General features: G+C 46.3%; 1 protein-coding gene across 1 annotated transcript in view; it reads left to right on the top strand.

Annotated features, from left to right (window-relative positions):
* The first annotated feature begins 4,664 nt into the window (after nt 1–4,664).
* MINDY2 (MINDY lysine 48 deubiquitinase 2) overlaps nt 4,665–14,254 on the top strand; it is a 353,927-nt gene continuing 344,337 nt past the window's right edge. Inside the window, 2 exon segments of the mRNA XM_063926174.1 lie at nt 4,665–4,887; nt 4,889–5,542. Coding sequence (XP_063782244.1) covers nt 4,846–4,887; nt 4,889–5,542 — 696 coding nt within the window. The 5' untranslated portion in view covers nt 4,665–4,845.

Below are 14,254 nucleotides of genomic sequence, written 5' to 3' on the forward strand. Positions count from 1 at the left end.
TCCGATTTCCCCTCTGGGATGACGATTGATTCCCAGCAGCAACAACAGCAGTGGCAGCAACAGCAGGCATTACACTCAAGGATCCTCCAGAGGAATCCCGGTTAGTAGAGGAATCCTCAGTCATGACAGTGACATGGCCTGCAGGACTACTGATGTTCCTGACTGAGGAGGAAGTTGACGTTGAGGGAATTGGTGGTGTGGCTTGCAGGAGCTTGGGTACAGGAGGAAGAAGGGATTTAGGTGTCAGTGGAATGCTTACGCTCTTACCCAAAGTTTCACAACTTGACACTGACTTCTGATGAATGCGCTGCAGGTGACGTATAAGGGAGGCTGTTCCTAGGTGGTTAACATCCTTACCCCTACTTATTACAGATTTACAGAAGCAACAGATGGCTTGACACCTGTTGTCCGGATTTGTGGAGAAATAATTCCACACCGAAGAGGTGGCTTTTTTGGTAGTTTGCCCAGGCATCACAATGGGCTTCTTCATCCCACGGACAGCAGGTGTCTCCTCCGGTGCCTGACTTAAACAAACCACATCACCATCAGAATCCTCGTCAACTTCCTCCCGAGCGCCAGCAACACCCATATCCTCATCCTGGTGTACTTCAACAGTGACATCTTCAATTTGAATTTCAGGAACTGGACTGTGGGTGCTCCTTCCAGCACTTGCAGGAGGCGTGCAAATGGTGGAAGAGGCCACCTCTTCCCGTCCAGTGTTGGAGAGGTCAGGCATCGCAACCGCCGACACACTTGGACTCTTCTTGGGGATTTGTGATACCATCTCAAAACGCACAGTTCTTTTCTGTGCTCTTTCCAGCTTAACTCTTTTAATTTTTTCAGCGGGAGGATGAGGGCTTCCATCGTCATGTGAAGATGAACCACTAGTCATAAACAAAGGCCAGGGCCTCAGCCGTTCCTTGCCACTCCGTGTCGTAAATGGCATATTGGCAAGTTTACGTTTCTCCTCAGACCATTTAAATTTCTTTTTTTGGGTCTTTTTATTGAACTTTGGCTTTTTGGATTTTACATGCCCTATAGTATCACATTGGGCATCGGCCTTGGCAGACGACGTTGATATTTCATTGTCTATGTCATGGCTAGTGGCAGCAGCTTCAGTACTAGGAGGAAGTTGTTCTTGATCTTTCCCTGTTTTATCCTCCAAATGTTTGTTCTCCATTATTTTTCAGGAGTTATATAACACAATATGCGGCACAAGAGAGCGTACCCCAACACCTCACAGGGCAAACCCTGTAAAAATTATTTGGATTAAATATTAATAACCCCTTTATTTGGAGTAAATAATATACAGCACAGGACAGCACCACTGAATGTCCGGCGGATCGGGTTCCGGGACCAGCGGTACTTACCTGTCCGGACGCTCTGGCATGGTACCTCCGGTGGGGGTGCGGGCTGCTGGCGAGGGGCACGACTTGCAGGCATATCTGGGAGGAGAGGTCTCAGAGGCAGCAGCAAATGTTTGTGCAGCTTCCAGCTGCAGAGGTATGGGATGGGCGTCGCCGCCTTGGAAGGATCAGCTATTCTAAAACACTCAGTCACCTGCAAGGTTTGCAAAACCAATGGGAAACAGTCTGCAGGTATAAATTTGGGGATTTTCTATCATCAGTATTCCTCTGAACTGTGTTTCCTATTACCAGTACCAAGTCATCAGTATTCCTCTGAACTGTGTTTAATAAAACCTTTGAACTTTCCTTCGTTGTCTTGGTCACGCCTTCGGGCATTTGTTCTAAAGGTTCCCTGCATGTCCAAGAACCCTGTACTGCCTCCCAGGTACACATATACCTCAGCCCCTAAAACTGAGGCTTCCCCCTGGTCAGCACCAGCCCTCAGTTGTGACAGTAAGCACTGACCTAATGGATCCGGCCGGAGACCAGGTCCAAGCGACCAGGCCGATGCAAGAACTTGCAGCCTGCCTTGAACGTCAGGGGGCTACACGGGGCCATGTGATCCGCTGTCTCCAGGACCTCTCCTCTCGGCTGGATGAAATACAAGTAACCCTTCATGGTTCAGGGGCGTCCAGTGTGCCGACTGCAGTACCTTTGGTGGTATCCCCACCCACCATTCCCGTTTCTGCTCCTTGTCTCCATTTACCGACACCTGCCAAGTTTGATGGTTCCCCAAAAGCCTGTCGGGGTTTCCTAAATCTGTGTGAGATATATTTTGAGTTACAGCCTGGCAGTTTCCCAACTGACCGCACCAAAGTTGCTTACATCATCTCCCTCCTCAGTGGCTCCGCCCTCAATTGGGTATCACCTCTATGGGAGAAGTCTGATGCCCTGCTCTCTTCATATGCAGATTTCGTGGCAACCTTCAGGCGCATCTTTGATGAACCAGGTCGGGTGACCTCTGCCTCTTCTGATATCCTCCGGCTACGTCAGGGGACACAAACAGTCGGTAAATATCTGGTACAGTACCAGATCCTAGTGTCCGAACTTTCCTCAGCCCAAGGAAGGGCGTCTGTGTCTACAGCCCAAGAAGGGGCGTCTGTGTCTACAGCCCAAGAAGGGGCGTCTGTGTCTACAGCCCAAGAAGGGGCGTCTGTGTCTACAGCCCAAGAAGGGGCGTCTGTGTCTACAGCCCAAGAAGGGACGTCTGTGTCTACAGCCCAAGAAGGGGCGTTCGTTTCTGCAACCCCAGGAGGGGTATCCAATGTTCAAGCTCTAGTAGGGGCATATGAGTCTTCTCAAAAAGGAGTTTCTGATCTGTCAGCCCCAGGAGGGGTGCTGGAGAAAACAACCCTGAGAGGTGTCTGATTCGTCAACCCCAGGAGGGGTCACCAAAGTTTCAGCCCCAAGGGAAGTATCCAGAGCCAAGTTCCCAGATGGAAATTTTTGTGCTACAGATGCAGTTATGAACTCCTGTTTGCCGTCTTCAGCGAGCACCACCCTGTTGGCATCCAGCATGGACCAGGTCCAGGATGGTCTAACTGAACACTCAGATACCACTCATTCCGGTTCTAACCGGATTCTGACTCCTTCAGTTCCAGCTGATTCAACTGTCTTTAGACTAAATCCGGTTCCATCCGTCTGTCTGAAGATTCCTTCGGTTCCAGCCGATTCCAATATCTCTGGACCCAATCCGGTTCCAGCCGTAGGTCCAAAGACTCCTTCAGTTCCAGCTGATTCGAATGTCAGTCTAAAGTCTCCGCCGGTCTCAGCCGGTTCAAGTTTGTCTGGACTCAGTCTGGTCTCGTCCATAGGTCCAGTACAGTCTCCTCTGGTTCCAGACAGTTCAAGTTCATCAGGATTCAATCTAGATTCTTCCATTTGTTCAGGTAAAGAATTTATAAGAAGTGTCCTGGGGCCACTCCTAAAGGAGGGGGTGCTGTCACGATCCAGGTAATTCCTTATCAGTATTTACCTTCCAAATGCCTCCTGAGACTGTCCCAGTGTTCCAAGCCTGGATTCCATCTGCACTGTCTGCATGCAGCACGCTGCATCTCATTGTCTCAAAACTCTTCACTGTGATTCTGGCAGCTTCATGGTTAAAGCTCACATGCAAGTTACAAACAATCTTTCCCTCCAAAAGCAAACATGGGCACAGCCATGTTTGCTTTCATCACATGTTGCTTTTCAGCCTATCAGCTGCACTCTGGTTTCTACCTAATTACCCAGCAGCTGCACTCTAGACTCTGCTTAATCAGCCAGCCAATCCCTGTTTCCCAGCTGGTATAAATATCTTGTTCCTGGGCTGGAAAGATTGTCAGTGCTTCAATTGTCTTCAGTAATTCCAGTGTGCAGTCCTCCCATGGACTTTCTCTGCAGTACAGCCTGACTCTGCAGTGTCTCATCATTGCATCCTGTGACTGGCAGTTACCGACACCAGCTTCCAGCAGTGCTCTGCCCTGCCAGTAACCATCGGTGTTCCACCATCGATCTCCAGTCACCATCGGTGTTCCGCCATCGATCCCAAGTCACCATCGGTGTTCCGCCATCGATCACAAGTTACCATCGGTGTTCCGCCATCGATCCCAAGTCACCATCGGTGTTCCGCCATCGATCCCAAGTCACCATCGGTGTTCCGCCATCGATCCCAAGTCACCATCGGTGTTCCGCCATCGATCCCAAGTCACCATCGGTGTTCTGCCATCGATCCCAAGTTACCATCGGTGTTCCACCATCGATCCCAAGTCACCATCGGTTTTCTATCATCAGTATTCCTCTGAACTGTGTTTCCTATTACCAGCACCAAGTCATCAGTATTCCTCTGAACTGTGTTTAATAAAACCTTTGAACTTTCCTTCGTTGTCTTGGTCACGCCTTCGGGCATTTGTTCTAAAGGTTCCCTGCATGTCCAAGAACCCTGTACTGCCTCCCAGGTACACATATACCTCAGCCCCTAAAACTGAGGCTTCCCCCTGGTCAGCACCAGCCCTCAGTTGTGACAGATATATGTTACAGTTGGTGGTCGGCACTCTGGTAAAGAAATAACTTGCCTGGGTGCCCTCCCTGGTGCGGCAGCACCATAGAAAATACAGGTGACGATGGGCGGCACTCTCAGGTCGGATTTGGCCGTTCATTCTGTTGGATCCATTCCGACAAATGCATGTCGGATTGGATCCGACTTTAATTGAATATACCCCAGAAAGGCAAATTCCCGGGTGAAGAAGTTCTACCAGGTAATCCCATTCCCTACAGCCCGCACGGTAGCGTCTAGATTCTCTTCGTGCAGAGGACCTTTCCTACAGCGAACACAGCGCCGCTGCCTGTCACTGTTTGAATAACTTTATTGATACCGAATACATGGACCAGTTGACTCCATCACTTTGGTTATATAGGAGACAGACGCCCAGCTGTGCATGACGTCATTAGGGGCAGGGTTGTCATGGCGGCCGGGACAGCTGCTGAGGAGCCGCTGCGGTCCCGGTAAACACCCGGTAATGGAGAGCCTCGACACGGCGGCCGCTACCGTCGGGATTGGGCCGGCGGAGTTCTCCGAAACTGTAGCTTTGAATCCTGCCAAGCGAGATGCGCAGCCGGTGTGCCCCGGGGATTGTAGTTCTCGGTTGCGGGTACCGGCTCCAGGCAGCGAGCAGCCGCTGGCTCCGGCGGAAGAGGAGAAGCAACAGGCCGCGAAGACCGACGGCAAGGAGCTGCCCATTGCTGGAAGCGTGCCTATAGCCTCGGACAGGGCGAACGCTGAGGATGGGAGCCTGTCAGGGAGCTTCACCGAGCCGGCTGCAGGGAAGGGACCTACCGGTTCCCTCACCCCCGAGGAGCCGAGCAGCAGCGGTCACAGCGCCCCCGAGGGATCGCAGAGCCTGGACTCCCTGGAATCCTTTTCCAACCTGCTCTCCTGCCCCAGCTCCGAGCTGGTCAGCGAGGGTGCGGAGGAGAGGCTGTTCGGAGCAGAGGAGGAGGACGGGGAGGCGCAGGCGGCCAGGGACCGCTACACGGGACAGTCCGTCTATCACATCAAGTGGATACGGTGGAAGGAGGAGAGCACCCCGATCGTCACCCAGAACGAGAACGGGCCGTGCCCCTTGCTGGCCATCATGAATGTGCTGCTGCTGGCATGGAAGGTACAGTGTGGGCACCGGCGGGCGGGAGGGCAGTGTGGTGGTCCCGGGCACGGCTGCCGCAGCACGCAATCTGGGCTGCACGGTCCTAGCCCCAGCCGGGCAGCAGGTGGTACTCGGAGGCTGCGTGTGTTACTAGCCGTAGCCTTCCTATGTCATCGCCTCTGTGCTGATGATATTGGTTATACGTTAGTCACTTTCCCAGCTCAAGTTCTGCATCTCAGGAGGTTATTGGTCCGGTGAATGCTGATAGGCTCTGTAGTGTGTGTATGATGTATTGCAGCATGACATTTCTGCGTCGTACATATGAGATCTGTTACCTGTGTGCAGCTTCATTTGTGATTGTTGATCTCATAATTGTAGTTTTCTCCTTCACTGTCACGGTAGAAGAAAATCTATTGACAGGTCCTCATAAGTTATTATGTTACTTTTGCCATGTGCGAATATATTTTGTGTGCCACTGAAGTGTAATACAGGTTATAGCATGGGGATGTGTGTGTACAATAGGTATAATTGGATTTACATTTCATTGCTAATGGTAGACTGAAAGTTTTTACTACTTTTTTTTTTTTTTTCTCTCATCCTTATTTAGTATGGACAATGGGGACAATTCACACTGGTGTGAGGTGCTTTTCCTGAACAGGTCATCGCGCGCATTGGCACCCTATAAAGGTGTGAGGGAAAACTTGTGATGCCAGCGCTACTGAAAGTGCCGAATGTGTACACAGCTAGGCATCACGATACTGCACAATGGTATTTCCCACTAAATTTATTTCCCCCAATGCATACATTGATGCTTAGTAATGGGGCCCATACATTAGTCAAGTATAAGGGCAATGCCCTGTTGTGCTGATGCCTGCATCGGGTCGTCAGCAAAATCCAACATGTTGGAAATCCCTTGATTTACTGACGGTAACCCAAACATGATCGGGATCGCAGAGTCTGGGGTGTTTAACATGCAGTATTTTGCTGGAATGGGGAACCGGGCCGTAGATATACTGTGCGGCTGCATTCAATGTCAAAGGAATACTGTTGAAGTGCCTTGTCAGTATGTTGTCTAAGCTTATGCACATGGTTAAAGCATAGGCAAAACCTTTTTCTTTCTTTGCTTTTAAACAGAATATTTAAAATGCTTTTTTAATCTTTCTTGCTGCATATAGGGGTATAGTTATTATTTGCAAACTGCTGCTGAAAATAAATAATCCTCATTGCCCCAACTCCTCTCCCAAACAAACCTCCGAAGGGTAGCTCATAGGTTAGCGCCAACTGGAGATAGTGTTGGCGGCAGCAGATACTGTGGCAGATATCTGCTGCTGCAGTCCCTCCGTGTTACAGTTTAGAGATAATATGTGCAGGTATTATACAAATATACTTTAATAGATAGGCCCCCATGATGTACTATGTACAGTGCTTTGAGTGTTCACTGCTTCCGTAGTACTGTATTACATTGCACAAAGCATTAGCACTGTGGAAATGTGCTGGTCCATTCGCTTACGTAATTTATCTGTTTGCATTTAAGAGTGTTTGTTGAAGATGAATATAAAAACCGTTCCTTACAAACCCTTTTAGTTTCAGAAATTGTGCTGTTTCCTTAGTATCCACTATACCCATAACCACTTAACTGACAAATTATTTTCTGAAAAATGCTCATAAAATGTCTGTATATTTTATGAGTGAATTAATTGTAGAATGTGTATTTAACCTTATTCAAAATGGTTTTAGTGAAAAAAAATATATACAGGTTGAGTATCCCATATCCAAATATTCCGAAATACGGAATATTCCGAAATACGGACTTTTCTGAGTGAGAGTGAGATAGTGAAACCTTTGATTTTTGATGGCTCAATGTACACAAAATTTGTTTAATACACAAAGTTATTATAAATATTGTATTAAATGACCTTCAGGCTGTGTGTATAAGGTGTATATGAAACATAAATGAATTGTGTGAATGTAGACACACTTTGTTTAATGCACAAAGTTATACAAAATATTGGCTAAAATGACCTTTAGGCTGTGTGTATAAGGTGTATATTAAACATAAATGCATTCTGTGCTTAGATTTAGGTCCCATTATCATGACATCTCATTATGGTATGCAATTATTCCAAAATACGGAAAAATCCGATATCCAAAATACCTCTGGTCCCAAGCATTTTGGATAAGGGATACTCAACCTGTATATACATTTTTGATATTTGAAATAAAAATCTGATGCGACCATGTGAGGCAAGTGGTTAAGGAATGATTTAGTAACTGGAAGATATAATCCTTACAGGGGCTAACTGTTATTTTTATAAACCCATAATGATTGGCTGGTGAGTTATCACCTGCCACTTCTTTATCACTTCTCCGAGCTTAAAACATCTGCCCTACATCTCCAAACTGGGTCAGACCCTTTCTCACCTCAACGCCAATCTGGGTTATTCCCGCACTGGCGCCGTTCGCACTACACATGGGTGCAGTGCCGATGCTTGGAGATGACATCTCCTTGTTCCGGAATGCAGCTCTTCCAGTTCTGTAAACTGGACCCGAGTCAGACGACACGGGTTACCCATTTACACTGCAGCTCACTCGGGTCATTGACAGGTAAACCAGGGTTGGATTCCCAGATCACTGGACCGGGGTGGAGCTTTTTCCACTGAGCAATAACTCCGTTATCAATAAGTTTTTGAAGGCAGTGGCAAAGGGGTATTACTTGCAAAAAATGGGTATCTGCTGTATTGTTATTGTACTGTTATTTTTTCATATCTGCCTATGCAACTCAGACTACTATTGTACCTCAGGTTACTACATTAATTATCATTTATGGATGTAGGTAAAAGCTGGATTCTACTGGAACTATACCAAATTTTCACAAAACCACCAGGCAGGATCCAAAATGTGATAACGTACCAACCACTCAGCTGCTAACTCATTTTTCAAACACAGCCTGTAACATGGCAGTTAGGAGCCAATTGGCTGGGGGAGGGTGCAGGGAGACAGAGGTCCCTCTGACAGCAGCAGCGGAGGGACGTTTTTTTTTTTTTTTGCCTGCCGCTGCAAACACTCTCTGACTGGTTGTATCCTGTGCGACCAGGTCAGATAAGACACTTGCTGCTATGGTCACAACTGATGCGACCATGCCAGGGTAGTGGTTAAGGAATGATTTAATAACTGGAAGATAAAAAAACTTGAAGATCATTGGGGTGCCTTGAGGACCACGTTTGAGAACCTTTGGGCTAACAGCAATGCTGTGGCAGGTCATGCTGGGATGTTTAGTTTCACAGCAGCTGGAGTGCCTGGAGGTAGTTAATACACCGGCTTTCGGAATACTGACCGCCCCCCCTGTATTCCCACTCGGGTGGTGGGTCCATGCCACCACCCGATTGAGAATAGAACCCGTGGCGCGCGAAGCTCACCACCAGGCCCGAAGTGTGGCGAGCCTGCGAGGGGACTCGCTGACTGTATTAGTCTGGATCCTGACAGCTGGCATCCCTTCAGCTGGGATATCATACTGAACCCGGAGTGCCACGTGTTCTTTACCCCTGCCTTGTTTAATCAGTAATTTTTGTTTTTCAATTGTTAAACTACTAAACAATATGCCTGGTCACCCCAGCTGGTCCCACTCAGCTGCCAGACCCCACTATGCTTATTGGTCCTCCTGCCCTCACTTGGTGATCTGTCCAGGCTCTGTGACTGCAGTGGGGGCTGATTGGGGGGAGCTGTCACTATGCATGGTAGGACAGATAGATAATGTCAAATAAAGTCTGTATGTATGGATTCTGTGTTTAGCATATGGAGCAGCACTGATCTCCCCTCTTGTCACAGGCCAGGAGCTTTTATTGAAATTTATTTTCTTTTTCTCCATTTTCTGTTTCACTATTAATGCCCCAATATTTATTATTTTAATTTAACAACCACTGTAATACATGCATGTTGTCGTTCACATTTTCTGATAAAATATCGTACATTTTTTTTTATTTTTGTTTTATTTATTTTCCCCTGTGGAATTTTGTCTAAGGTCAGGCTGCACATAACGGGAAATGGGCTAATTAAATGATTTGACATTCTGGCTCTATTCCACACGCTGTGGAAATAAAAGGCTTATTTATAGAACATGCTAGAAGATTGGTAATTACAAACAAAACTTACACCATTTCATGCATTTGAAATGCACAGATCATACACCCAGCACTTTACACCAGTTCTGCTGTTTTACCCGCTACATTTGGCTGTGACATGTGCGATAAGTAATTGGTGCATGTGGCATTCGCATTTAAATGCAAAACAATTGAATATCATCCATCAGGCGCCCAAAACAACCCGTAAGGGTCAGGTTCCAGACTGCGCATTCATTTTATATACAGGTTGAGTATCCCTTATCCAAAATGCTTGGGACCAGAGGTATTTTGGATATGGGATTTTTCCGTATTTTGGAATAATTGCATAGCATAATGAGATATCATGGTGATGGGACCTAAATCTAAGCACAGAATGCATTTATGTTACATATACACCTTATACACACAGCCTGAAGGTCATTTTAGCCAATATTTTTTATAACTTTGTGCATTAAACAAAGTGTGTCTACATTCACACAATTCATTTATGTTTCATATACACCTTATACACACAGCCTGAAGGTCATTTAATACAATATTTTTAATAAATTTGTGTATTAAACAAATTTTGTGTACATTGAGCCATCAAAAAACAAAGGTTTCACTATCTCACTCTCACTCAAAAAAGTCCGTATTTCGGAATATTCCGTATTTCGGAATATTTGGATATGGGATACTCAACCTGTACTGGTAATCTATTAGTAATTTACCTGGTGGAGCAGGACGTCTGATGAACGTGGGTGATTGGTTCAATTCTATAGAAACTACATTAAGATTCGCCCTCTGGGCTCTCAAAGTGGATGCTCATGACACGCCGCTGCCCCCTCTTCTTGTTGGCTTGTTTAGCATAGTGAAAGGGGGTCGTTTCGACCTGTTCGCACGCTGCTGTTTTTCGCAGTGCAGCGATCAGGTCACTACTGCGCAGGCGAGTCGTACGGGTACAAAGCGGTGGATTTAACGAAGAATCGATTCGCACAGCCGATCGCAAGGAGATTGACAGGAAGAAGGCGTTTATGGGTGTTAACTGACCGTTTTCAGGGAGTGTTTGGGAAAATGCAGGCGTGTCCAAGCATTTGCAGGGCGGGTGTCTGACGTCAATTCCGGGACCAGACAGGCTGAAGTGATCGCAAGGGCTGAGTAAGTTCAGACCTGCTCAGAAACTGCACAAAAATATTTTTGCAGAGCTCGGCTGCACAGGGGTTTGCGCTGTGTGCCTTTTAACTTTCTTCTGTGTTATACATTTTTGGTTATGGACAGTGTGATGTTGGATGATTTTCAGGAACCTGTGCTGTTATCGGCAGGGGTATGTGATTAGTAAGTATGGGAAATAACAGATGCGTGGAGACTGTAGATGTATGTAATGCTGTAACATCACTGACACTGGTGGGAAGGGTCAGAGTTCATTAAACTGTTATTAGCTGCCAACACGATGACATCATTTTTAGCAGAAGTTGAGTTCATTATATTGTCGAAAAACTTATAGAGCTGCTTAATCATGCATATACAGGTATAGGGCGAGATTCGCGCCCGCTAGCAGCCATTCAAATGTTGCTGCAATTGGACGCGACATCAGCATTCGCTACCCCCAGGAGTGGCGAGCTAAAATGCATGAAAAGTGACCAAACCAGAACTTTTTGCGTCGCGCTCGATATTTTAGTTTGGTTTAGCCATTTTTACGTGGCTAAACGTGACTGCTGTGAGCATGATCAGCGAGAAAACTGGGGACGTGTCAAATTAGATGGGAGATAGGGGGCAATAACATTTGAATCTCGCCCATATAACAGAAACTGGGATAATGTAATTTAATTTAGCTGTCTGGCCCCTATACTGTACATTATTTTACCCACCCTATCTTTAGGTTATTTTAAAGGCTGTTGAAACGTCTGGTAGGAGTCTTGGAGGGGAATTCAATTACCCGCGGTTGGTTGTTGGCACCGTGGATATTCAATTATCCCCAGTAAACTAGGGCGAGGAATCGCGAAAAAAGGAATGTTTTTGGCTCCCGATGTTTCTGAATCCCCCCTTAATTGTTTTCTAAAAGACCTTTTACCTGTTGGTATATGCTGCTCTTTCTAAGTGTATGGAAGACTTTTGAGGGTTAGTGTACAGAGTAGTCATGGATTGCTTCAATATATTATGATATGTACTACTCTGTTTCTAGGGGATTCGGTCAGGATCCCAGTGTTCGGAATACCAACATGGATTACAATGCTGGTGCCGTTTCTAGTGCTGTAAGTGGCTTGAACTGGAAAGTTAAATGTATATGAATTAAGCTTAGTTTCATTTGTTTCAGTGCATGTCATTATAGTACCAGCATTTCAGTGTTTCCTATATATTGTGCATCCATGTATGTATGTCATTAGGTTGAGTGTAAGACAGCAATATTATTCAGTACAGTGAGAAACTCATAAGTGCACTGGGGATGTGCTGCCCCAAAGAGTTTATATTCCAGTGTGATGGGAGCAGTAGGAGAAAGCGGCACGCACATTGGCCTGAATCACAAGAACAACCTCCTCAGTTCTAATCAGAACTGAATTTCAGAAAATCACAAGGCAGATATTATGTTAAAGGTTTGTCACAAGTGCTTGATATGTGAACGCTAATGGGCCCTACACACTTTGCGATCTGCCGTCGATCTGCCCGACGGCGGATACGGGCGACCTGGTGGCGGGAGGACAGTGACGGTGAAGTTTCTTCACTCCCCTGTCACCCGGCTCCATAGCAGTGCAGGCAAATATGGATGAGATCGTCCATATTGGCCTGCTTTCACAAACAACGATGAACGAGCGTGGGGCCGTGCATCGTTCATCGCTGATACCTCCACACTGAAAGATATGAACGGTATCTCGTTCATTAATGAACGAGATCGTTCATATCTTTCAGTATTATCGCCGAGTGTGTATGGCCCGTAACTCTTAGAGTATTTCCTTCTCTGGCTGATGCGGATTTATTTCATACAGTAGCATATTTTCAAGCATTGCTTGCAGAAAGCTGGAAGTATGTAAGAGATTTGTTTATGGATTCTGCAGTTTGTGTCAGATAAAGTCAGTTTATTATAGATCTTTCTATTGTCTTCTGTGTACATTTATTTTAGCCCAGTTGAAGTTTTGATGAGTTAAATTTGTGACATTTGTTTATTTATTTGTTTATTTTGATTTGGATGGAGTTATACCTCAGCATCTCTACTACAAGTACCTGTATCCTATGCCAGTAGTTCTCAAACACGTTTCTCCTGTGACACACACTGAGGTGACGTCCACATACGTGACACACAATTTTGAAGATCTAAAAACAAATGTAAAATAAACTTATAATATGGTCTTGCACAATGGGTGGTCACATTTTACAAAGTAAAGGTGTGTACACATGGTAAGATTTTTTTTCTTACGATTTTGACTATATACTCAAAATTGTAAGGAAAGTTAGTGCAGATCGCAAGGTGAAAGTTGCCTTGCGATCCCGATGCGCGGTCCCACGAGGTCGGTATCGTAAGCCTAGATAGACTATGCAGGCAAGTAAATTTTGACTATCTCATAGAAAAGATAGTCAAAATTGGCATTTAGTCAAAATCGCACATAGTCAATATCGCTAACACAGTCATCTATGCCTGCGATACGGACCTAGTCCCTATCGCATAGTGAGAATCTGGGTTTAGCCCGAATCTCACCATGGGTACATACCTTAAACGTGTGTGATAAATAAATATAGTGGTCCATAAGTGTGGAAATACCCTTATAAAAAGGAAATATTAATCCAGTGTCTACACATGCTATGGGAGTGGCAGAAAACTTTTTGGGGTATATCACCAGTACGACTGCCATCTTGGATGCAACTCTAATTTTTTAATTTGGGAAGGTAGATATGTGACATATCAAACAGATGACGAATTTCATAAGAAAAACTCTCCCTCCCTCTCTCTCCCCCTCTCTCTCTCTGTGTGTGTGTGTGTGTCAACACTAAGTTTTCGAGACAGAGAGCGGTGCATGGTCCAGAATTATTAGTGACGAACACTCACTTTCACTTATGTCCTAGAGGATACTGAGGTCCACATTAGTACCATGGGGTATAGACGAGTCCACTAGGAGCCTTGGGCACTTTAAGAAATCAATAGTGTGCACTGGCTTCTCCCTCTATGCCCCTACTACCAGACTCAGTTTAGAAAATGTGCCCGGAGGAGCCGGTCACGCTTAGGGAAGCTCCTGAAGAGTTTTCTGCATTTATTTTCTATTTTGTGATTTTCAGGCAGGGCTGCTTGGCACCAGCCTGCCTGCCGCGTGGGACTTAGGGGGGAAAACCGGCCCAACTCCCTGGAGAGTTAATGGTCCCGTTTCTCTGCTGACAGGACACCAAGCTGCTGAGGGAGATATTTGCAAGCCACACCACTGCGCAGCGTACCCTCCCGCAGCACGCCGCCACCCCTAACAGAGCTAGAAGAGAGAAGAGTGGTGAGTAGAGCGCTGGCGTCCCGGTTAGCGGGTCACCGGCGGGAAGGGTACAAGGGTAGGAGCACAGCACTGAGTACAGGCTGTGCTCCAGGGGGCTCAGAAGGACATGCGGCGGCATGTGTCCCGCTGTGAGGGGCGCGCTGAGCCACCAATGATACCCACACTGG

The sequence above is a fragment of the Pseudophryne corroboree genome, chromosome 6, assembly GCF_028390025.1.
Source record: "Pseudophryne corroboree isolate aPseCor3 chromosome 6, aPseCor3.hap2, whole genome shotgun sequence".
NCBI classification, from domain to species: Eukaryota; Metazoa; Chordata; class Amphibia; order Anura; family Myobatrachidae; genus Pseudophryne; species Pseudophryne corroboree.